The 23,628-nt window shown below is 31.9% G+C and overlaps 2 protein-coding genes and 1 long non-coding RNA gene across 4 annotated transcripts; 1 reads left to right on the top strand and 2 right to left on the bottom strand.

Annotated features, from left to right (window-relative positions):
* The first annotated feature begins 6,274 nt into the window (after positions 1-6,274).
* On the top strand, positions 6,275-6,916 carry LOC140808352 (uncharacterized). The gene is made up of 2 exons (XR_012112866.1): positions 6,275-6,508; positions 6,756-6,916. It is a non-coding gene; the product is annotated as an uncharacterized lncRNA (long non-coding RNA).
* Positions 6,917-7,056: 140 nt separating this feature from the next.
* LOC140808351 (L-tryptophan--pyruvate aminotransferase 1-like) lies at positions 7,057-9,443 on the bottom strand. Of its 2 annotated transcripts, XM_073165455.1 has the most exons (5): positions 9,202-9,443; positions 8,396-8,702; positions 7,958-8,238; positions 7,530-7,831; positions 7,057-7,448 (listed from the first exon to the last, which is right to left on the bottom strand). In XM_073165455.1, the coding sequence occupies exons 1-5, from the start codon at positions 9,318-9,320 to the stop codon at positions 7,243-7,245; spliced, it is 1,215 nt and encodes a 404-aa protein (XP_073021556.1). In that variant the 5' UTR covers positions 9,321-9,443; the 3' UTR covers positions 7,057-7,242. The 2 variants fall into 2 exon arrangements, with proteins under 2 accessions (XP_073021556.1, XP_073021555.1); XM_073165454.1 differs by having other exon boundaries at positions 7,057-7,831.
* A 6,027-nt stretch (positions 9,444-15,470) lies between these two features.
* Positions 15,471-19,232, bottom strand: LOC140807898 (protein neprosin-like). Its single transcript, XM_073164855.1, has 7 exons — positions 18,681-19,232; positions 18,499-18,585; positions 18,194-18,409; positions 17,342-17,506; positions 16,840-16,893; positions 16,562-16,708; positions 15,471-15,967 (listed from the first exon to the last, which is right to left on the bottom strand). Exons 1-7 carry the CDS (start codon positions 19,020-19,022, stop codon positions 15,590-15,592), a joined length of 1,389 nt encoding a protein of 462 aa, XP_073020956.1. The 5' UTR covers positions 19,023-19,232; the 3' UTR covers positions 15,471-15,589.
* Positions 19,233-23,628: the final 4,396 nt, after the last annotated feature.

Genomic DNA, 23,628 nt, shown 5'->3' with positions numbered 1-23,628 from the left:
AATTAATAATTTTATTTTATTATATTTTTTTGAGATGATATCAATGAATGATGAATTATTTTAAATAATATTTAGTTGATTGTTATTTATGTAATTTTTTTAGACTTTATATTTAAATGTTTTACTATGAAATCATTTGAAAAGATAACATAATATATTTTACAACGGCAAAAACTTGTGTGAGACGGTCTCACGGGTCGTATTTGTGAGACGGATCTCTTATTTGAGTCACCTATGCAAAAGTATTACTTTTTATGCTAAGAGTATTACTTTTTATTGTGAATATGGGTAGGGTTGCCCCGTCTCACGGATTATGACCCGTGAGACGGTCTCACATGAGACTCACTCTTTTACAATATATTTATCTTATTAATTTTAATAACTATATCAAAACTGAAATAACCGAACTATTTCGATAGAAAACGAACGAACTGAAGAAAAATGGTTCGAATATCATATTATATATTTGTAAAATCGAGAACCGAAAAAACTGAAATAAAAAATCGAAAACCGAACCGACCGATGAACACCCCTAATATTTGTAACGTAGAATAGACGAGTTGGGTTGCAATTTTTCGATTATATAATATATATAAATATATATACACATTAGTGTTTATACATATGTTGAGTGCTTCTATAATTGATTTATTATTTGGATCACAATGATGTAAGTATATGAAATCAAATATAATTTGGAGAAATAATGTATGAATATTTGTTGAATTTAAAGAAAATGAATATTAATTTGTAAAAGGTTGCAAATATTTGAATACATCGATACATGTATTTTCGTAAAAATCAACTGGTGCCACATAGCCACACCTGGATCACAATTATGCAAATATATTAAATATGTAATTTGTAGGAGATGATGAATGAATATTTGAATTTAAAGAAAGAGTATATTAATTTGTAGGAGATTATGTAGGTATATTTGAATTTATTGATAGGATAACTTGAGTAAAAATATATTAGGGTTACAAAGTCGCACCAAATTCTGTTAGTATAAGGTTGTTTTTCTAAATATTTAATTCTGGTTTTTAATTGATTTTTGCAATTTTAATGATTTGGAATTAATAAAGTATTGCATATTTAAAAATGTGTAACAAAACATTGCATTCCACCACTTTCGACTAGGTGAGATTAGGTTAAAAAATTGTTAACCCTTATTCCTAAATTACGTTAAATGGTAGAAAATTTTAAAATTGTATGTGATTCACTATCGTAGACCGAATGCTTGTCATCTTACTTAAAGTTGTAACTGATGGTAATTATGTAACTTAAATCTTTTAGACCGCACAACAACCCAAGTACAATGGTTCGATCGTTTCCAACAGAGACAATTATTGTAAATTAACAATATATATCTACTGATAATTATACTTCTTGCAATCAATGATAATCAAACTCATGAGACATTGATTATTATACCAACCGTTAAGATAAAGTGTTTACCACTTTCGACTAGGTGAGATTAGGTTAAAAAATTGTTAACCCTTATTCCTAAATTACGTTAAATGGTAGAAAATTTTAAGATTGTATATGATTCACTATCGTAGACAGAATGCTTGTCATCTTACTTAAAGTTGTAACTGATGGTAATTATGTAACTTAAATCTTTTAGACTGCACAACAACCCAAATACAATGGTTCGATCGTTTCCAACAGAGACAATTATTGTAAATTAACAATATATATCTACTGATAATTACACTTCTTGCAATCAATGATAATCAAACTCATGAGACATTGACTATTATACCAACCGTTAAGATAAAGTGTTTACCACTGTACCAAAAGCTATAGCTGATGGTGATAGTTCCACTCAAATCTTTTAAACCACATAGCAGCACAAACACAATAATTCGATCGCTTTACTCAACAAATACAATTATTACACTGAACCATAATAATTTAATTCAAATAAATAACTGAAATGTGATATCGCAATACATTAATATAATAAATTAATAATATTGCTCTTAATTCTTACTTATTTGTAATAAATATTAATAATTCCACGCAGATTTTATATATTTGTCTCCATATTGTACCTTGTTTGTCTTGGGCCTATTGGTATGGATTCGTATTGTGCATGTGAGAGCTGTTGCTGCATGATATTAAAATATTTGATACTAAAATATTTTTATAATCATAACATCCATCATATTTTTAGGGTAATTTTTTAAAAAATAAATAAACCTTCAGTTTTAAATAAATAAATCAATCAAATCATATGTTCATTCTTAAAAGAGTTATAATTTATGATGGAAATGAAGCTATTAAATTAGCTAGAAACAAGGGAGAAAAACAAGTCTTAAAAAAAACTCGATATCTTGTTACTTGGCACATATGTTTATAAGATCAGAAACGAGTTTATTCAAAAACTCATTTAAAATATTTTTTCTTGAAAACAGATAGCAAGTGACTTTAGCCAAGATTAAAAGATAATGTTTATTCTTGAACAGATGATTAATGCAGCAAACCACTAAAAATTGTATTTAAAGTGCGGAAAACTGGATTCAGTGAACTAAAGAACACGTATGACTTAAATTTAACCAGAGTTGGGTTCCTTAACAAATATAAATATAAACAAATTGAAATAAAAAATAATGATTTTTATGGAAGTTTGAAAGAAATCATTTTCTTCTCACCGTCTTCCTTTGTGAGAAAAAAAATTCACTAAAATACTTTGATCAATTAACCTTTAACAGTTGAAACTCTCGGTACAATTTATTAACATTCAACTGTCTATACAAGAACACGAGGTTTAGACCGGTAAACCACAAACACTCTTTCACAAAGCTCAATAGATACAATAAAGTGAATACAACATGAACACGAGTACTTGATCCTGAATGATCGGATGACATTAAAGGGTTTAGCAAATGCTTGGAGAGAAGTTTGATATTTTTCAACGAGGTGTGCTCGAGAACTCAAGATTGCAAGGCAAGATTTTTCACATATTTAGAAGAAGAAGTCTAAAATGTCGACGATGAATTCCTTATAAACTCGAAGTTCCAATGTTAACAATACTTGCACAATGTTCGACTTTGTTCACTTCAGCCGACAAAAAAGACTAGGAATGCTAGGTATCTTTTGTTTTCATATTCTTCGTGAATCTTGAGCTTTATCCAAATGTGGAAAAGTCGTAGAAAAAAATGTCAATTCGAATCTTTTGACGGCAATGAAGAATTAAACTTTCCCAAATAAACATGGGTCTTAAGAACTGATTCGTCTAGGGCTGCAAACGAACCGAACATGTTCGCGAGTTTTTCGAGCCGGCTCGATAAATATTCAATTCATATTCGAACTTATCGAATTTGAGCCGAACTCGAACACATTCGAACTTTTTTTCGAGCCGAACTCGAGCCCAAATTATTTTGTTCGATAGCTCGCGAACTATTCGCGAGCCTTAATATTTTATTAATATAATATAATTATATATATATATATATATATATATATATATATATATATATATATATATATACATTTCGAGCATTTCGAGCTTTCAAACCTTAATATCCGAGCAATAATTCGAATAGTTCACGAATATATTCGAATATTTCGAGCCGAACTCGAACTCGAACTTCATTTCGAGCCGAGCTCGAGCCCAAATATTTGAAATTATCGAACTTCGAATCGAGCTCGAACTCGAATATACCTATTTCGAGCCGAATTCGAGCCTTTTTTACTATTATTCGGCTCGATTCGGTTCGTTTGCACCCCTAGGTTCGTCCATTTACTGATATTGAATCTGCAAAAATCCATTCAATATAAGAAAAGAATTTGAGTTTATAACATATTTTATTTAACTTCATTTTGGTATTAAAATTGATAAAACATTGGCATCTTCTAACTTTATAATTTATACATGCAGAGTATCAAAAGAGATATCTTACATTATTTCACTTATGAAGTCTGATAAAGAGAGACCGACTCATTTATATCTTTTGGATAATATAATTTTTTCATATGTGTTCAGTAAGCTAGAAAATAAGAATTTATTTGTATAATATTTAATTTCCTCAATATTATGCGTGAAGAAAGACAAAAACAATTTTGTGAAGAACTAAATAAAGATTAATGGCCGATTAAATATCATAAAACCGATGGAATGAGGAATATATTACTTGATATTAATATTGCTTAAGCATGTCAAAGACTTACTTCATTTGATTATTTCTTATTTGTTAATTGTTGTATCTTTTCAACTTTCAAAGATGTTGTATATAGAAGAAGTTTATTAAAATCAAATTATAATACTTTTAATTGTTTCAATGAAATTGTATATATATTTCACATAACACATACATTGAGAAGACTTTATGCATAAAAAAATTTATTGAACAAAACGGGCTTGCTAGTTTGTTGCATAAAACACAATTAATTATATAATGTTAGGACTAAACGCTTATTATTAGGCTAAAAGCTATAGTTGTTAACCAATGTACAACTTTATTTTCTTATATTCGTGACAGCACAGAGTGCACCTACTTGGGTGCTAATGCATCGGGCTGTTAGACCTATGAATCTGGAGAGGTGCATGTCTATCTACTGGTATTGTCTCATATCCATTAGAGATCAATCGTACCATTTCTCTACTGTCAGCCCTATCCTCGGCAGATGTAATATTAATCGTTAAGATCTGACTTCAATCTTTTTATGGCCCAACTAGCAACTTAGATCAAATGAAGTAACATCAACAGTTTGACGTATGACAACTTCTCAAGAGGTCAATATTTCTAGTGCTACTCTCACTCATACACGATCAACCCAACATCCTCCCCCAAGAAGTATAGAAATATGCTTCTTGGAAAACTTAGAACCATGACTTCATCTGGTACCAATTGTTAAGATCAAGTGATTATCACTCGGTCAAAAACTATAGCTGTTAGTCAAAGGACAACTTTATTTTCTTATACTCGTGGTAGCACAAAGTACACCTACTGAGATGTTAATGAGTCAGACTGTTAGACCCATGAGTTTGGAGAAGTGTTGATGTTATCTCATATCCTTTAGAGATCAGTATTACCTTTTTCCCTACCGCATGTCCTGTCCCCAGCTGAGAAATTATTACTCATTAAGAACTGGAGTCATTCTTTCTACGATTCAACTAGCCAAATAATCAAACGACACAACGTCAATAGTTTGACGTACAAGAACTTCCAGGATGTCAATAATCACAGTACTATACTCTCACTTATGTACGCTTAATCCAACATATAGGATAAAACACCAATGACCAAACACTTAGCTGTTGAAGCCATCAACAGAATTTTACAAAAAGTAACTTAAATTTGAAAACCATCAAATGATAAAATTGTTGTACTTGGAGGGACTCAATACGAGTTTTACCGGTTATTCCAAAAACAACCATTCAAGAAACAATTAATACGAATTTAGTAAAATCATATTTGTACTGATAGATCATACATAAATCATTTTATTTTATCTAAAAACTTGATAGTCAAGCCTGAATCAAGATGGCTAGAAAAATTATTATTAAATTACTTTTGTTTTAGAAGGCCATTAACATATACGTACACTTTAATTTATATTTAAGTTATCATTAAGAAATTTATAGTGTAAACTATTTCTATAGTTTCGAAAATAAACACAAAAAATCATCATAGTATAAAAAGGAGATATTAGTAACAAATCAATTGTTTAATCATCAAAGCAATTAGATGGTGCAACTTCTGGTAATCTTATTTTTTATTATGTGCGAACTCGCAGCCGATATCATTAGAGTGCATTGGGTAAATCCTTGTAATAACACATAGCCTGCAAACAATGCTAATCAAGTAAACCATATTAGGCAAGGCATATGTGACAGACTTGTCCAAAAATGTGTTTATAATGAAAATAAAGCATTCACAAATTCTCCAATTCAGACATCCTTTAAAGACAACTTCTTGTAATCTTGTTATAGCTGGAAGATACCATAATTATAACAAATAGCATTTTGTCATAGTTCTATTATATATATTTGTATTGTTATTATGTTCAATTTTTAAAAAAAAACAATATATATAACGTATGATAAACTCTCCTTTGATCATCGAAATATAAACACGTACATTAGAAGAGTGTTAATCTAAAACACTATATTTACTAGTTTGATAAAAATGGGTAACCGTAAGGCCAAAATTGATTATGACAATTCAGCCGAGGTCCTTCAAAGAAAACTAAATCAGTCCACTTGCCTTCACACTTTTTTACTTCCTTGAATCTAATGATTGATTTTAGACCAAGTTAAAGTCGTTCCACTTACCTTAGCATGGTTTTTCCTATCTGTTCTCCACTAATAAATTAATGCTGGATAGACATAAAGTCGCATTAGTTGTTTAGCATCGGGCCGTGGGCTGGTGTTATATATTTATGTCAAATATCAACTTCCATCTTCATCGAGCCACGGAAAACAAATACATGAAGAGGCTTGTGGTGATTCTACTTGTGTTTCATATCATTTATGGAGGCTGCACTAGTGTAGCATCAGGTATATCTTCGTAGAAGTGTGAAAATCATATAATTTTTCCCTGCATGCATACTAAGGCCGGACTATGATCCCAAAATCGACAATTCTGGTTCATTGAATGATAGAATTAGCTAGAACTAAGCTATATTTTAACACGGTCCGCTTACGACATTTAAATCAGAAATTTCTTTCTTTAAATTTAATTAAGGTGTGTCTCGTGACAATACAACATGGTTCAATAATGTTGATTTTTTATGCTCCAAATCAGGACAAGAGGGAAAGCGGTCATTTTCGCCGTTCAAGCGCCATGGATATTTACCTAATCTAAATTTTAATAGACTGCTGCTCTCACCCCCGCCATCGCCTATGCATAATGTCCGGGGTCATCACTTGTACATTCCTCCGGAGGATCAGCCCATCGACTTGACTCTAGCTCCGCCTCCGCAAATTTAGACGGTATTCCATGAAAATCAATACATGAGGCAGTTGCCAAAAAAGAATGATATGATTTCTAGGTGGTATTAAATGTTTTGCCACATGCATTTCAATATATTTAAAAGGCTTTCTCAACTAAAACGGATGTATTTTACTGTAGATAGATAGATGATATTTCAACCTTACATTTTTAGATTGCTACCATAACAAAAAACGGTCCAACTGGTCTATAAATTTGTAGTAATGTTGTTGCGAAAATTGCACCTAAGCCCGAGTCCTGTCTAAGTCAAAAGAAATCCCTCTATTGAACAAATATAGGCTTAAAGCTCAGAATTTCCGCTGACAATCCCTTGAATAGTTGACAACCTCCGAAGAAATAGATCAAACTCTTCGTCCCTAGCCAGCATGCTTATTCTAACATACTCTTGATCACTCCCGAATCTCCTCCCGCTTCTCGTCAAAATCTTGTGCCCTCTTAACAGTTTTTCACAGTCAATGCCCCCTTCGCATTTCAACCAAGCAAAAGCTGTACGTGGAATAACCCGAAAACATTGATCAGTACATGTTTTGTGTTCTAGTAATTCAGCTTTTTGGGAAAGTATGTTACCAGGGTATGTTTCGGTGAAGTCTCCGGTGAAATGGCAGTATTGTAGGGGAAACTTTGGGACACAAAAGAGTTTGTTGATCTTGACAGAAGCCCGCAGTTTCTTCCACCTTTCAGCCATGAGATTGTGGTTGTATTCGAAGAAATCTTCCAAGTCATGAGGCTTGACTTTCTGGCAGCTAGCAGAAACCACTTCAAGGATCTTGGCTGCTCTGAGTTGGGCTTCTTTTGACACTCCAATGGTGTTGAGTTCGACGAATTTCACCATCTTTTTAGCTACATTTTTGTCTCTAACAAGTGCCCATCTACATAGAATATAAGTAAACAAGCAACATCAGATCGATAAATGATATATAAGCTCCAAGAACATTGTTTGCAGACGAATTTTTTCTTGGCTAATCGATTAGCAATATACAGCAATCGCGGCGTACCCAATTCGTGAACCTGCATGGCCAGTGCATTTGGAAACCGTAAATAACATGATGTCATGATCTGCTGGAGACGTGATGGCTGTATATTGTGGCCAGTAGTATGCAAAGTCATGAATGAGCACCCCTTTTGCTCCTTTAACCACCGGTTCACGTATAACCCCGTCAGGGTTATTCGGAGAGGTCACCATCTCTATATACGGTCCGTCTTCATCAAAGCTACGTGCATCACCTCCCCATTTGAATAGCCTAGAACGCAAAAAATCCATGACCTCGGCGTATGACTGCAAGAAACCAGTAAAAGACTTGATGAGCATAAAAGGATGAAATAGTTTGTCACAAAACAATGAAACAGAATCCTACTTTTCTTGATCCACACTCATATAAATTAAGATCGAAAAACAAGAATCAAGGCAATGATTTGATGAAATATTATCTCACCGAATAATACGGAGAAGCCGACACAACACTGATAGGATTCGGCTCATTTAAAGAATCACAAAGGGCATACAAGGCCGCCTGAATTAACTGACTTGAACCTGTTCCCACAACAATGTAATGATCTTGGACTACTGCGTTGCCGACCACGTTGTGCAGCATCTTTATTTCTTCCTCAAGTTTTGGCACCAAAAACCAGCACAGGTCCTTAGCGTTGGCAAAATAACTGAGAGATTGGCATGCAGCGATTGTGACTGCGTACTTGCTGCCAACATTCTGCCAGTAAGATTCATACATTGTAGGATCACCGCTGTCACGTGAAAAGGAAGCAAAAAAACAGTTCATAAGTAATTCTCAATTATCCAGTAAAGAGAGACCACATCTTGGACCCATTATATTGGTTTTAAACCTATTAAAGACGATCATAAACCTATTAACATCAAATCATCAAACATTTCCCTTCTATCAATCATTAAAGAAAGAAAAATCGAACCTTCATTTGTACGAACGACAAAAAGGGTAAAGAAACACAAAAGGTGAGACAGATATAAAGGGCCATTAACATTCATCTAACACAATGTTTTATTTTAATCACCAGAAAAATTAACGTCCCTTCAACATTATAAAAACGCAATAAAGAAGAATCCCATATCAGTAAAACAGTAAGAACAGCAGCACAGGCACAAATTCACATTCTACGAAGCCAGCTGCAAAATCTTGTTGAAAACAAGAACGCACATCGACACGCGTACGCATCGACAAAAACCCATCAAGAATGCGCAGGGTAGCACATTATCGGAAACACGTACTGATCAAGATTGATAATTTCTTCAAAGGAATGATTTTTCACGGAGTCATTATCTTTTTCTTCAGCAACAGATGAAGTATTCGAGCTTTTGATAACAAGTGCCTGCTCTGTGCCACACATGTTGATTATTCTTTATTATACTTTTTGTGATTTTCTAATTCTGAAGCAAAGTTTCTACCCTTCTGCTGCTGCAAGAAGAACACCTATGTTTTGCTTATTTTCATGACTTTTTGCATCGTTATTTATAGGGCAATAATGTTATAATTTATTTTCTCTTTTTGAAAGTTGGTTTACTATGAATAAATTGATTGGATATGTATTTATCTTTAGAGTATATATTTTGTGAAAAGCTTTCACGAATTTTTAATCGTGAGATATGTCAACTCTATCGATATTCACAATAAAAATTAGAGTAGGTCTCATGTGAGACCGTCTCACGGATCACAATCTGTGAGACGGGTCAACTCTACCTATATTCACAATAAAAAGTAATACTCTAAGCATAAAAAGTAATACTTTTCCATGGATTATCCAAATAAAGATCCGTCTCACAAAATACGACCCGTGAGACCGTCTCACACAAGTTTTTGCCTAAAATTAATACTCTTAGCATAAAAAGTAATATTTTTTCATGGATAACCAAATAAGAGATTTGTTTCACAAAATATGACCCGTGATACACACAAGTTTTTGCTTTATTTTTAATGGTACACATTGTAAGTGTCACTCTAAGCTGAGCTAATCGATCAACTAACGTGATTTACAGAATATTGTATAATTTGATATTTATCTGTATTAAAATATAGTAGCGACGAATTTCCAGAGTCCATACAATTTAATATTATCAATGAAGAAGATGAATAGTTTAAAAGGGCAATCTTGTATGGTATTTCTTATCAATCTTATATGCTAAATCTCGTTAAGATATACGAAATGATTGCAATTACCTATTAAAATTTTATAAAGCATCGCTTTGTTTCGGATAGGATTGTGTAAAGATAATTTATAAGTAATTAATAAATAAATTGGATAAGATAGAATGGTTATGGATAAATAATCATATTTTTAATTGATTAAAATTGTTATTAGAATTGTGATTAAATAAAAAATTACAATTTTACAATTGAAAAATTCAATTGTATATGATAATAGGGTATTTGGGTAGGGTATAAGTATCCGATAATCCGATGGGTATGGGGATGAGGACGAAATTCAATACCCGATGGGTATGAGGATGAATTTAATAAATGAGTATGAGGATGGATGTATGAAATTCGACTCATACCCTACCCATTGCCATCCCTACATTTATGCATACTATTTATCATTTAACCTTATTAGGGCATCCGCATCCGTCGGAATTAATTCATGTTAATAACTCTCCATCTCATCAAAAATGATGGGGTCCACGAGCCACATATTCATTACATTAACACTTCCCCATTATTAACACACACCCACATTCATTTAATTTCAACTTTCATTATTTATGGGTCCCACTGTCCACTTACTCATTTTTTTATATTTTTAATATTTCAATATCTTTCTAATATTTTTAACATTTTACAACAAATATTACTGAAAATAAATAGTATTATTATTTTAAAAATAACTTATTTCCAATATTCATTAAATAACCGTTGGTGAATAATGTGATATGTAGTATTTAATTTATGAAAGAACCGTTGGTGAATAATGTTAGCGACGGTTTCTCAAACACTGTCGCTATTAGCGACGGTTTTTAAAAAACCGTCGCGAATAACGACGGTTTTTACAAAACCGTCGCAAGTTGCGATTTTTTTTAAAAAAAATAAGAAAGTAGTGACGCTTTTGAATTTGCGACGGTTTTTCAAAAACCGTCGCAAATTTCGGATTAACATCATTCATTCTGATGAATTTTTCTGCTGACTTGGCACAAAAAATTAATAACACCTCCACCCACATTGGTGCTTTAATGTTAATGGGTGTTAATAACACCCATTAACATACCAATGTGGGTGCCCTTAAAATTAAGGATATTAACATACCTTTGAATTTAAGGAAAAAAATTATTTTGTAAATGTAAACTGAAATAATTAGGATTAATAGTCTTATCCTAGATTAATCTCCCCAAATAAACACATCACAAGAAAGAAATGGCATAAATAAAAGACAAAACTAGTATGATACAGTCTCAGGGGTCGTATTTTGTGAGACAGATCTTTTATTTGGGTCATCCATAAAAAATATTACTTTTTATGCTAATAGTATTACTGTTTATTGTGAATATCGATAGGGTTGACCCGTCTCACAGATAAAAATTCGTGAGACCGTCTCACAAGAGACCTACTCTAAATAAAATAAGAAATTTGATATAAAATTTCTTACAAAGTTTGATTTCAAAATATGACATCATCGTATTTTTTGAAACATTGTCTCGTACATTTGACCATATGTTATAGTTTTAAAGTTTTTGTCATATACATGGTACCAACTTTCTTAAAATAGATGGATCGTGCATGGATTAAAAAAAAAGCCAAATAAATTATAAAATTAAATAAATAAATCGACAAACCATTTCTCAAACTGTCACAATCACCTGTGTATTTCTTGACAACAGTTTGGTAACACAGGTTTCTTCATTTCTCTATTTTCGGTTAAAATAATTATTTTCAAAAGTAAAAATTTCAACTCAAAAATTGTCACATTTTAATTTTTTTAAAAATATAATTTTCAAGGAATTCCTTTTTTTTTCCTATTTCAATTTAACATAATTCTCGATTACATATTATTATTATTATTATTATTATTATTATTATTAGGTCTCTTATGAGATAGTCTCACTAATATTTATCTATGAGACGGACCAACCTTATTGATATTCACAATAAAAAGTAATACTCTTAGCATAAAAAGTAATATTTTTTCATAAATGACTCAAATAAAATATCGTCTCATAAAATACTACAGGTGAGATTATCTCATACAAGTTTTTGTCTATTATTAATATTATTATGTATCTGGCTTTATTTGTTTATTCTATTAAAAAATCACTTTGGATTCCTGAACCCCCTAAAATTAGTTTCCGGTGTATATTCAAAACGCAATCCTCAAGCTAAGTTCTAGGGTTTTTGTTTTGGAAATTATCTGATATCCAAACAGGTTTTTTCAATAAATCATTAGTCAAGATTTTTAGAATATTAATATTAATATTTATTTGATCTATTTTTCTATTTCAGGTTGGCGCTAGAAGCCGTTATTTTTTGGGATTTAGATCTTTTCCTGTGGTTGAAAATGCATTACCCGATGCCGTGCACTTTTTACATGAGCTGCTCATCTCATGTAAAAAGAGCAAAGCACTAGGTGATGTGTTTTCAACCAGAGCAGAGGATCCAGATCATATCTTTCGTTGTACACTGAGTAAAATTACGCTAACACAATATCTTGAAAATTACGTCAATAAGTAAATCGCACCTGACAAATCATGTATAATAAATAAAACTAATTATAATCAACTAAATGACAGTTATGATAAAATCGAACTAGGTATACTTTGGGATAGAATAAGTACTATTTTCTTATAAACTTTTACTTTTAAAATTTTAAATAAAAGTTTATTAACGTTTATCGTTGACTTTTGTGCTCCGACGAGTCTTTTCCAACCGGTAACGATAATGATATGTTATTAATTAGAGTGAGTCTCATGTGAGACCGTCTCACGGATTATGATCCGTGAGACGAGTCAACCCTATCCATATTCACAATAAAAAGTAATGCTCTTAGCATGAAAAGTAATACTTTTTCATGGGTGACTCAAATAAGAGATCTGTCTCACAAATACGACCCGTGAGTCCGTTTCACACAAGTTTTACCTATGAATTATTACATGGTATCAATATTTGGATTGCCTTTGTCATTATTTATGAAATTAAATTTATAGAATTTTGAAAATCACCTCATCTTTATTTGTCTTTCAATGTCCTTAATCAAATATCCCATTCATTTTTTTTTGGGTTACCTATCTACTAATTTTAGTCATCTTTTTAAATTATTTAAATTAAATAATTTCATATTGTGTAAAAAAATTGACCACAAAATTGTCAATGCTGCTAAATACATAATTTAACATAACAAAATCAGGTATAAAAAAAACGAATAATTTTAAATTATTCCATCCACACCTTGTCTAAGTCAACCGTAACATGGAGAATTAAAGAAAATTAAATATGTCCTCTCAATAACATATTATATATAGAGTAGGTTTCTTGTGAGACGATCTCACGAATCTTTATCTGTAAGACGTGTCATCTTACTGATATTCACAATAAAAAAATAACACTTTTACCATAAAAAGTAATATTTTTCATGGATGACTCAAATAAGAGATTTGTCTCACAAAATACGACATGTTAGACCGTCTCACACAAGTTTTTGACGTGTGTGTATATAATATATAGAGACATAGATCCTTTGGATATGAAAATTAGTCAAACATGCTCGGACCAATCATTTGCAAGGTTATTAAACTAATGGATCGATCGACATGTTTCATGATTGAAAAAAACAATATATAAACCTCAATCTCCATTTACTTTATTTTTATACTTCATCCCTACAACTCCCATGTTTTTATGTTGTTATTTTTATTATTAGTTATTTTTATTATTATTGTTGTGAGCCATTTTACATTAAATAATAACTAATTAACTCTATAATTTTCTCGCCAATAAATTTCAGCAAGAAAATATGAAACTTATGTTTGCAAATAATAATATAAAATCTGGAAATGAGGTTCTCGTCACAATTTGTACTAGAAGTAATAAAAACGAGCAGCGACTCTATCAAAACTCGACTCGAACTTGATTTTACAAAGCTCAAGTATTAACTCGAGTTGAGTTCGAATTTTAGTTGTTTCCGATAAAGTGGTGAGTAGCTGTCTCGCATAACTAGCTACATAATCTTTTTTATTATTATTATTATTTAGAGGGCATAAAATTTAATTGATATTTTAATTCAATATGTATCTGAAATTTAAATCCTAATTTTTTGTCAATATTTTATGAAAACTTTCGAGTTTTTAGAGCGCAAGCTCGAGCACCTCGATATGTACAAAAGTCGAGCTTGAAATCAATAACTCAATTGGATTCGAGTTCGAGTGAACATCATTTAAATCGACTTGAGCTCGAGTAGTAAACCGTATTTGAATGCATAAAAAGTCGATGTAGAAAAGTAAATCGGGTTTTGTGAGAATAAATTCTTTTTAGACAAACAGCTTACGTTTTCTACGAATCCATTGAGCCTCAACAATGCCTCAAGAGATGACAGGCTCGGCCCATTGTCAATATTCTAATAATAAAAATCAAAACATTTATTATTCTCGATGAGGAATGAAATAGTCTACTTCAAAATGAGCATATATTCCAGAGTAAGAGTCATATATTCACATGAGGAAGAATGTGGATCATCATCACTTGGTCCACAACAATCAATACATACTTGTTACCTACGTTTATACGGCAAAAACTTGTGTGAGACGGTCTTACAGGTCGTATTTTGTGAGACAGATCTCTTATTTGGGTCATCTATGAAAAAATATTACTTTTTATGTTAAGAGTATTATTTTTTATTGTGAATATCGACAGATTTGACCCGTCTCACAGATAAAGGTTCGTGAGACCGTCTCACAAGAGATCAACACATTTATATATCATATCAATTCTTCTTCTTTTTTAAAAGAGTAAACGATGATTTTCATATGTGTTTAGAATAATCAATCACACGTAAAACTTGTTTTTCCAATAAATTTATTAATATGTTTCAAAAAACACAAATAAGCCTAACTATATCAGACGGGGGGAGTATAACTTTAAATGATAAACGCTCGACCTTACAAAATATTGAATTTAAGTTTGATCGATATCGTATATGATGGATCATATATTATAACGAAAGAAATGAAATGACAGCCAATATGGCATATCCTTTCAACATTATCTGTCAACATTAGTGAAGGTGGGTGGATTCATTAAAAAGAATGGAGGAGAATACGAATACTATCCTCCATCAAACATTTCATTATACAACTTCCGACATCCAAATAAATTGAAGTCAACAATATTAATGGTAATTATTTATCGACATTAATACCATTTATTTGATCACGTTAGTTCGAACACCAAAGCATAATTAATTCTAAGACAAGGCTAGAAATAAATTAAAACACGACCAAAAAAAAGTGTATTCACTATTTCCATTTACCAATATACAATGCTTCTTAGGTGGTATAAAAAGAAGAAGAAAGACTAAAAAGAATAAGCCACGCTGAATTCACCCAAAAAGTATAAAAATTAAAGAGAGAATTAAGTAAAAGAGAAAAAAAAAAATTATACATATAATATTGGTGATCTTTTTCAAGGGCATCTTGAATTTTTCCCGGGTCCTCCATAGTAAAAATAATTCCCCCAAACCCGATTGATTCCCCCTCGTATATCGTAGCAATTCGGATGATCGGCCAAAACCCGGAGATTCGACAAAGGAATCAAGCTATTATCCCAGTCTACAACTTGTAGGTTTCGAAAATAGGACGCTTTCCCGAACCCTTCTCCGGCGAAATGCCCGCTTCCCATTTGGGTCGACGTGTGTCGACCCGAGACCCGACTATTCACAACTTCACCCCCAAATTGGACCATGCTTGCATGTTCCCTAAGATGTGTAAACAAAAAAGATGGCCAATAACCCACCAAAATCCCATTCCCAAACTCTAGCCACCAATTCCCATGCTTTGGATCCTACAAATTAACATGCAAAGAGTCGAGAGGAGCATAGTCAGTACTTGAGAACGATGCTACGAATATTGCAAGATAGACAGGTGCACCGAAGATAATATATATGCCAAAAAATGATTCTAAAGATCTTACAAATTGAAACAAAGTATGAAGTCCAAGAAAGGAGTAAAAAAAGAAGAATGGGGGAGAATCTTATAAAGCACAAAAGGCACAACCAAAATAATTGTGTCCATTGAGTGAATACAATCACAATCTTGTATAATGTGTCCTTTCTTACAACATGCGTACGTTGGAAAAACTAAACATTCATTATGAAACCTAAGCTCCACTCTCCCTTTTCCTCTCCACTCAATAAAAAACAATAAATGAATTTTTTTAAAAAAAAAAAAAATAGAGACTTTGACCTAACAAAATTAAGGACGTATATAATTAATTATTAATTACAACTCAATTCAATAATTAATTTTCTTAGGCCTGATTCTCCAAACCCGACATTTCGAAAATAAAATATACATACCATATTGACATCGTGAAATATCGCGAAAAAATGAAATAAAAGATTTAAAAAATTATGAATTTATTTAGAGAAATAATTACCTTCCATACTAGCAAACTAATGTCAAATTGGCCAGCATTGTAAGAAGAGATTGGGGAAATGGCAGCCCCAATTGCTATCCTATTGTTGGTCTGAACAAAACCCGAGCACAGCAGATTGTAACATCCTGTCGCCTGATATGCATCGTTCTGCATTATTTGATTATCATAATTTATAATTAATTACCATATTATTCATGTATAATTAAATAATAATATTGTATGTTTGACTGTATTATTTTTCTATATAAGAATAAGAATTAATTAATATTGAAACTTACAGTCCAGTAGGTGAAGAACCTGGGATGATTGTCCCCATACAGCTCTGGACTTACCTGTTGGAAATTCAATAAAAATTAGCATACAACGTATGGTAGTTGAAATGTGTAATAGCTGATTTAATAAGGTTGGAGAGAATTATTTTTCCATTATTCTGGAACAGTATTATGTCCACAATAAATAGCCATGTTCTTAATACTCACGTTAATTATTGAATATATAAATATGTGTGTGTGTCTATATATATGCTCAAACGGTCGGTCAAACGAGTGTCCGAGTTGATTGAGCAAGTAAGTGCGATACCACGTGGTCACGACTTCCTACAAACCTTTTTTTTTTGGTCGAGTATGTTGCACAAGATTTGTCTAATAAGATTTATCTGTCTAACATGATTTGCAAACTATTGTATTAAAGACAAAGATTTAACGAGTACATAATCGAAAGATAGTTGTGGCGATCACCAAAAAATAAAAAGAAAGTAAATGAAAAATGAAATAAACATGCCTGCCAGCCAGCTTCAATAGTATTAAGATCATCGCCAAATGAACCGGAGATGACCCAAATTTGAGATAAGCTAAATTCATATTGATTGGCAACTCGAGGCGCCCACACGTTTAAACTTGCTTTGGCTCCGTAGTATTCTTCACCAGTCACGTACCCAACCGCATGCTGTCATTCCAAAATTAAATCTAAATGTTAATTTATTTATACACATATTTTTTTAAATTAACATTAAATAAATTCAACTCTAGCACATGGTAAAGAATCATGAAATTCTGAAAAAATAAAAATAATAATTAGTAAGTAAATAAAAATATAAAGTCTGCTGTGGAATTAGTTGACCGAGTACATTAAATCTTTTTTAATTCCAATGGAGAATTAAAAAAGGAAAAAAAAATAAACGTATTTGCGCGTAAAAATAAAATAAAATATGACACCTTGAATTTAAATACAATTTAAATTCGTGAAAAATTAAAATATGACACCTTTAAATTCGCATTAAAAAAAGTACATCCACCATAAAAAAACATCTACCGAAGATTTCATTATCAATTCAGAAGAATATAGAAGTTTTGGCTCCAAAATTTATGAGTTTTAACGTTTTTCAAAGGAAAAAGAGGATATCTTACAAATAAAAATCAATTTTCCATCTTATGATTATTAAAAAAATGCAAAAAATCATATGAGATTATATCACAACCTAGTTCATGAAAAGAAATTATATTTTTATATCACAAAAAATATTTTTTTATTACAATATAGATCAGATCAATCTGTCGTCTCATAAGACATCTACTCTTCGAAAAAATAGCTATAGCTAATTTTTAATTTGCACCGGGGGTTTTAACTTCTAACCTCATGTCCCCCGCTGGATGAATCCCTTCTAATTGGTTTTCGAATTTTTCTTCCGAATCTCTGAATCGAGCTTGCCCGTAGGACATCTTGCTCCGTCGTTCTTCGAATCGGAATCGTGCCTTCCGGGCAAAATTCGTCGGAACTGCTCCAAAGTTGAAAGTTCTCTTCAAAGATTCCTGTTGTGGTGGCGTACCCTTTAGGCCTCTCTGGTGGATCCTACAAAATTCAGTAATGAAAAATAATAATACAAACTTCATTTTCTTGATGTTTAAACTTTAAATTGAATGATCTTATTTGAATTTTACCAATGGTTTTTGGCCTTTCAATTCTGGATGATCAAAAGCTGGTTGCTTCTCTGCCATTACACAATCTATGATATCACCATCAGGACTCTGCAGAGTTGAAAACAGGGCAAGCACATCAAAATTCTTGGATCAGATGAGCAAAAATCAAACCCGAAAACTGATTCAAACTCAAGAAAATCTGCCTGAATTGTCTTGACAGATGGCTTGTTGATTCTCGCCAAATGGGCTCTGATGAACTTAGATTTCTTCGACTCGTTTCCGGGCCGAAAACTCCGGTCCGTCTCGTTGAATTGAACAGATCGAACAGAGGAAACAAACAACAAGAAAAGAACGAAAAACAGAATGATTGGAGAGATCTTGCAGCAACTAGACGCCATTTTTGAGGGATTTTTGTATCTTTCTTCTCGGAACAGAACTGTCTGTATTCGAGTACATTGACGTTGTCTTCTTCTGTGATCCGAACAGCAGCAAACCACCTCCATTGATTTCCCAAATTCCACACCTCGAATTAAGGCAACTAACATGTCACACCTCACTCGCCATTTCCAAAGCTTTCAACAAAAAAAAAATTGAATCCCTCCTATTATTTTACCACTCCCCACGCTTCGATGATCTTGTTTAATATTCTTACAGTGTACGACTAAGCATGAAATAACTATATATCATACATATTTTTTTTATATATATAAAAAAAAGAGAAATGTGTGTGTGTGTGTGTGTGAGAATTTTTAGAATTCTGTCCATGTGGGGCGAGGGGTATAAATAAGGATGAGCCAGAGCAAGATCAGTGGTCAAGTCAAGCATGGTAAATAGAGCACTCGATTTCTTTTAATTTTTTTTAATAATTAAATTAAATAAATTATTTTGTATAAATATAAAATAAAGATATATTCGATCAATTCTTTTCTTTAAGTCATCAATCTCTTTGTATCCAAGTTTTGGTTTGCTTAATACTTTCCTTCTTTTTCTAAAGTAACGTAACACCCCATTAAATCCTTATTTCTAAAGAATTACTGCATATATATATATATATATATATATATATATATATATATATATATATATATATATATATATATATATATATTCCAAAGTTTTTCTCTTTTCCCTTTCCCTAGATGTTCTTTATGTCAGCTACCCATATTCACACCCATGATTTTACGAAAGTTTAATTGTAGGTGAAATTTGAGAATTATAATTAAGTATTAAATGCACAATTAAAGATACTACAAAACAGGACCCTTTTTCATTTACTTTGGTTTTTATTTTTGCCATTTTCTTAGAGCAAAAGTTTCCAAGAAAATATTAAAAAAAATGCCACCTTATGTCAAAGTGGCGCATTTATTGAACAGGACATTTCTTATTCAAAGGAAATAAATTAGTTGCTTGTAATTATTATTTAGTAAAGCAAAAAGTAAATAAGATTTTATTGCATAGTCTCCTCATTTTTAAGGTGTCATTTTCTTTGAGACAAAAACCCTTTAATGCTTACACATAATTGTCCATGTTAGCATGCGCTTATGTATATGCGTGCCCAACTAAATTATGTCTCATTACTCGAGTTGCTACACATTCATCTTTTTGTCGAAATAAGTTATTTAATATTGGAAATAAATTTTTTTTATGTATTTTTTTTTGTGTGAAATTAAGAGTTTATATAAATTCAAGGGATCAAATTAAAAGGTTGGAAAAAGGTTTGAAAGGCTGCAAAAGGGTTAGGTTGGTTTAGGGATAGGGGACAAGAGATGGATTCTTGAAATGAAAGGGGTCAGTTTAGAATTATTAAGCCACGTGATTAATCTTAAATTAAATCAAGATTTTAAATAAAGCAAACTTTGGTAATCAACATTATCATACCAGGCGTGTGCGTTCTCCATATATGTTTATTTGCATTGCATGCCAATTAAATATATTGTCCAAATTGATTTTTAGGTTTAAGGGGGCAAAAAAAAAAATAGGGTAGGTCACCTCCTGGATTTACGGGGTGGGAGCTGATCAAGCTCGACATCATGAGCCTCGTTCAACGAAAATTTGATAGAGAGATATCTTCAAGTGTGTTATCTTGCTATAATAGTAACTTTATGTATCTATATTAAAAAATAGGAAAAAATTTGTGCGAAATGGTTTCATTGGTCGTATTTTGTGATTCAGATCTCTTATTTGGGTCATTCATGAAAAAATATTACTTTTTATGCTAAGAGTATTACTTTTTATTTTGAATATCGGTGAGATTGACTTATCTCACAGATAAAGATGAGTGAGACCGTCTCACAAGAGCCCTACTCTACAAAATAAATAATGAAATAAAGAATATATGGAACACCGAGATTTTAATGAACAACTAGATATCAAATGAATATGTTAAATATAAAAAAGTTATCATACAATAACTTATTCAAACTAAAAAAGACTCATTTTTTTATTGGTGTCTCTATGATGAACACACTTAGTAAACTTCACATGACGATCATCACCCGTCTTCGTACCTTAATCGAACTCTCTTCAATAACACGGACAGTTTACTCCCAAGAACTTCACTTTCTTCACTCGAAAAATGAATCACGACATGTTTAATGTGTTTGCTTCACTAGAAACCGAAAAAGCTCTTAATCAGAATGATATAAGTGGAGATGTCATCGTCTAGTCGTGATAGTTGTCGCGAGACAAAATGAATAATTTTGCTTTTCTACCCTGAAATTTGTGAGTTGTTATGAATACTTTCACATCATAATATAGATACATCAGCAAATATCGATTTACAAGAAATCTCATCAGGAATTTTTTTAAAAAATATTGATTGCATCTTATTATTATTATTTAATCAAGAGTTTGAAAGATTATCAATAGGAAACCTAGACACATTTTCAATTTAAATTTATCACAAATTAGTAAACATATACATCATAATAAATGAATTAAAGATATATCAAAGTGAAACATATCATCAAAAAACAACCAAAAGATAACTTCCAAACTAATCATTAATCAAACTATATCAGAACTTCATAAAGCTAATCAAAGGGTCACATTATGCATTGTCCAAAAATATCAAAACAAGCCCATTAAAAATGAAAATTACCAATATCCATTTCAATTATAAATTATCATTAATAAGTACAATTTCTTATTAGAAAAAATCTATCTGTAGAGTGATATTCCGTCCGGTCCACATAAAATGTGGAATGTTGGTTTACATGTGAAGATTGTTCGGAGAAGTCTAAACATGTTGTGTTTCTCTTTTGGGCGGAAATCTGAGAGTAGTAAAGCTGAAAACTCAGACGTATGTCTTCATAAAGAAACAAAATGAAGGCACTATTCGTATTTTGTTTATGTCTCTACACTGACCATTTATTATATATATATATATACAATAGAATTTGTTCTTGAAATTCGGTTACATCCTGAGTGTGGTCCCTCATGCTAAAAAATAACAGTGATTCAATAATCGTTTTCTTTTTGTATAAAGTTGGAATATTTACATGGTTTTGAAACTAATTAGATGTATGGTTTTCTTAATACTGATTATATTTTAGAATATGTCTCTTATGAGACAGTCTTACGAATCTTTATCTGTGAGACGGGTCCACCCTATCGATATTCACAATAAAAAGTAATATTTTTTCATGTATGACTCAAACAACAGATCTGTCTTACAAAATATGATCCGTGATACCGTCTCACACAAATTTTTGTCTATATTTTATTATGTATTAAATGGGGAGAAAAAATGGAGTCTGACCTTTAACCACTTACATTTAAAGTGGTCTCCTATTTGGGGATTAATGTTGGTAGCAGTGGTTTATCATTCGGTTCGGTTCGGTTTTGGACATCCCTTGACAAGGGATGTGGACTTCTAATTGTTGGAAGCAAAAGTCACTTTTGTTTTTCTTGCAGTGGATAGAAATATTAATATAAATTGAGAAAGGAAAGAGTCGATGACGGCCCAATAAATTTGAAGTATCAGCTTTTTTATGGCCCGGAGACAGAAAGAATGATTGGGGGGGATCTGAATGGACTTGTTATGGGCCCATTCCTATATTTATCCATCTGACTCAATCATTTTTCTTCCCACAATCTACAATTACATAATTACCCTTCATCATTTTCATCATGACATATTTTCTCTATTATTATTATACAATAAATGAAAGGCCAAGATTTAGTAATATGAAATGAACTTCGAATAATATTTTTTAGCTAAATGCTCAACCTTTCTTCACTTTATTTGACCACTAACCAAACAAGACATGGAACTGGAAAACAAAGTGGTCGGATTCATATTCTTATAGATAGCATTTCCCGATTATTCTCATCAATTACATTTTCTCCTTTATTTAGTACCGAGGAATATTTCTACACTTGAAAAGAGCGAGGTGATGATTCCATTCTTTAAAAGAGAGAATGTACATGCTATAATTTAGGTCCTCAAATATCCGGTAGCTCCAAGATTTCTGCCAGGGCCGAATCGAGATCGTTCAAGCTCATCGGACTGCATAAGCGTCTGGAAACACTTAATATTGAGTTTAGACCTAACTCAACCCCAAAAGCAAACTATGGACAGTCTAATATATAACGGTGGAACTTGACTCTAATACCATGTTAAGATTGAAACTTGGACCTAACTCAACCCCAAAAGTTAGTTCAAGAAGAGATGATTGTCCAGGTTCATATATGCAACTGTCAGAGATTTTATATAACCGATGTGAGACAACTAACCGAAACGAATCTCTAACATCTGTGGTAGGCTTGAAAGAAAGTTAACATCACAATTATTCCAAATTAAAGGCGAATATACAATGTGGCCATTTAGTTAACGTAGTTTAATTTGAAAGTGCATTACCAATGGAAAAAAGATCATGAATGAGGGAATTTACACCCCTAAACAGATTGGGTTAGGCAATCATTATGTCCCATCTTTAAAAGCCAACATGATGAAGATTCATAAATTAACATATTGATAAATAGAGAACCAAGCCCAAAGTGGAGATTTTCCTAAGCCATAATTGAATTGTGTTAAAAAGGAAAAGTAAAAAATAGAGAATGTTCTCGTGCCCTATCTTTCTTTTGGCTAATGTCATAATGGGCATGCCAAGTGAATTATTCTCCTGGGGCCATTCCCTCCATGGGATC

The sequence above is a fragment of the Primulina eburnea genome, chromosome 12 (assembly GCF_022965805.1).
Source record: "Primulina eburnea isolate SZY01 chromosome 12, ASM2296580v1, whole genome shotgun sequence".
In the NCBI taxonomy this organism is placed as follows: domain Eukaryota; kingdom Viridiplantae; phylum Streptophyta; class Magnoliopsida; order Lamiales; family Gesneriaceae; genus Primulina; species Primulina eburnea.
This window is presented reverse-complemented; position numbering and strand designations above follow the sequence as displayed.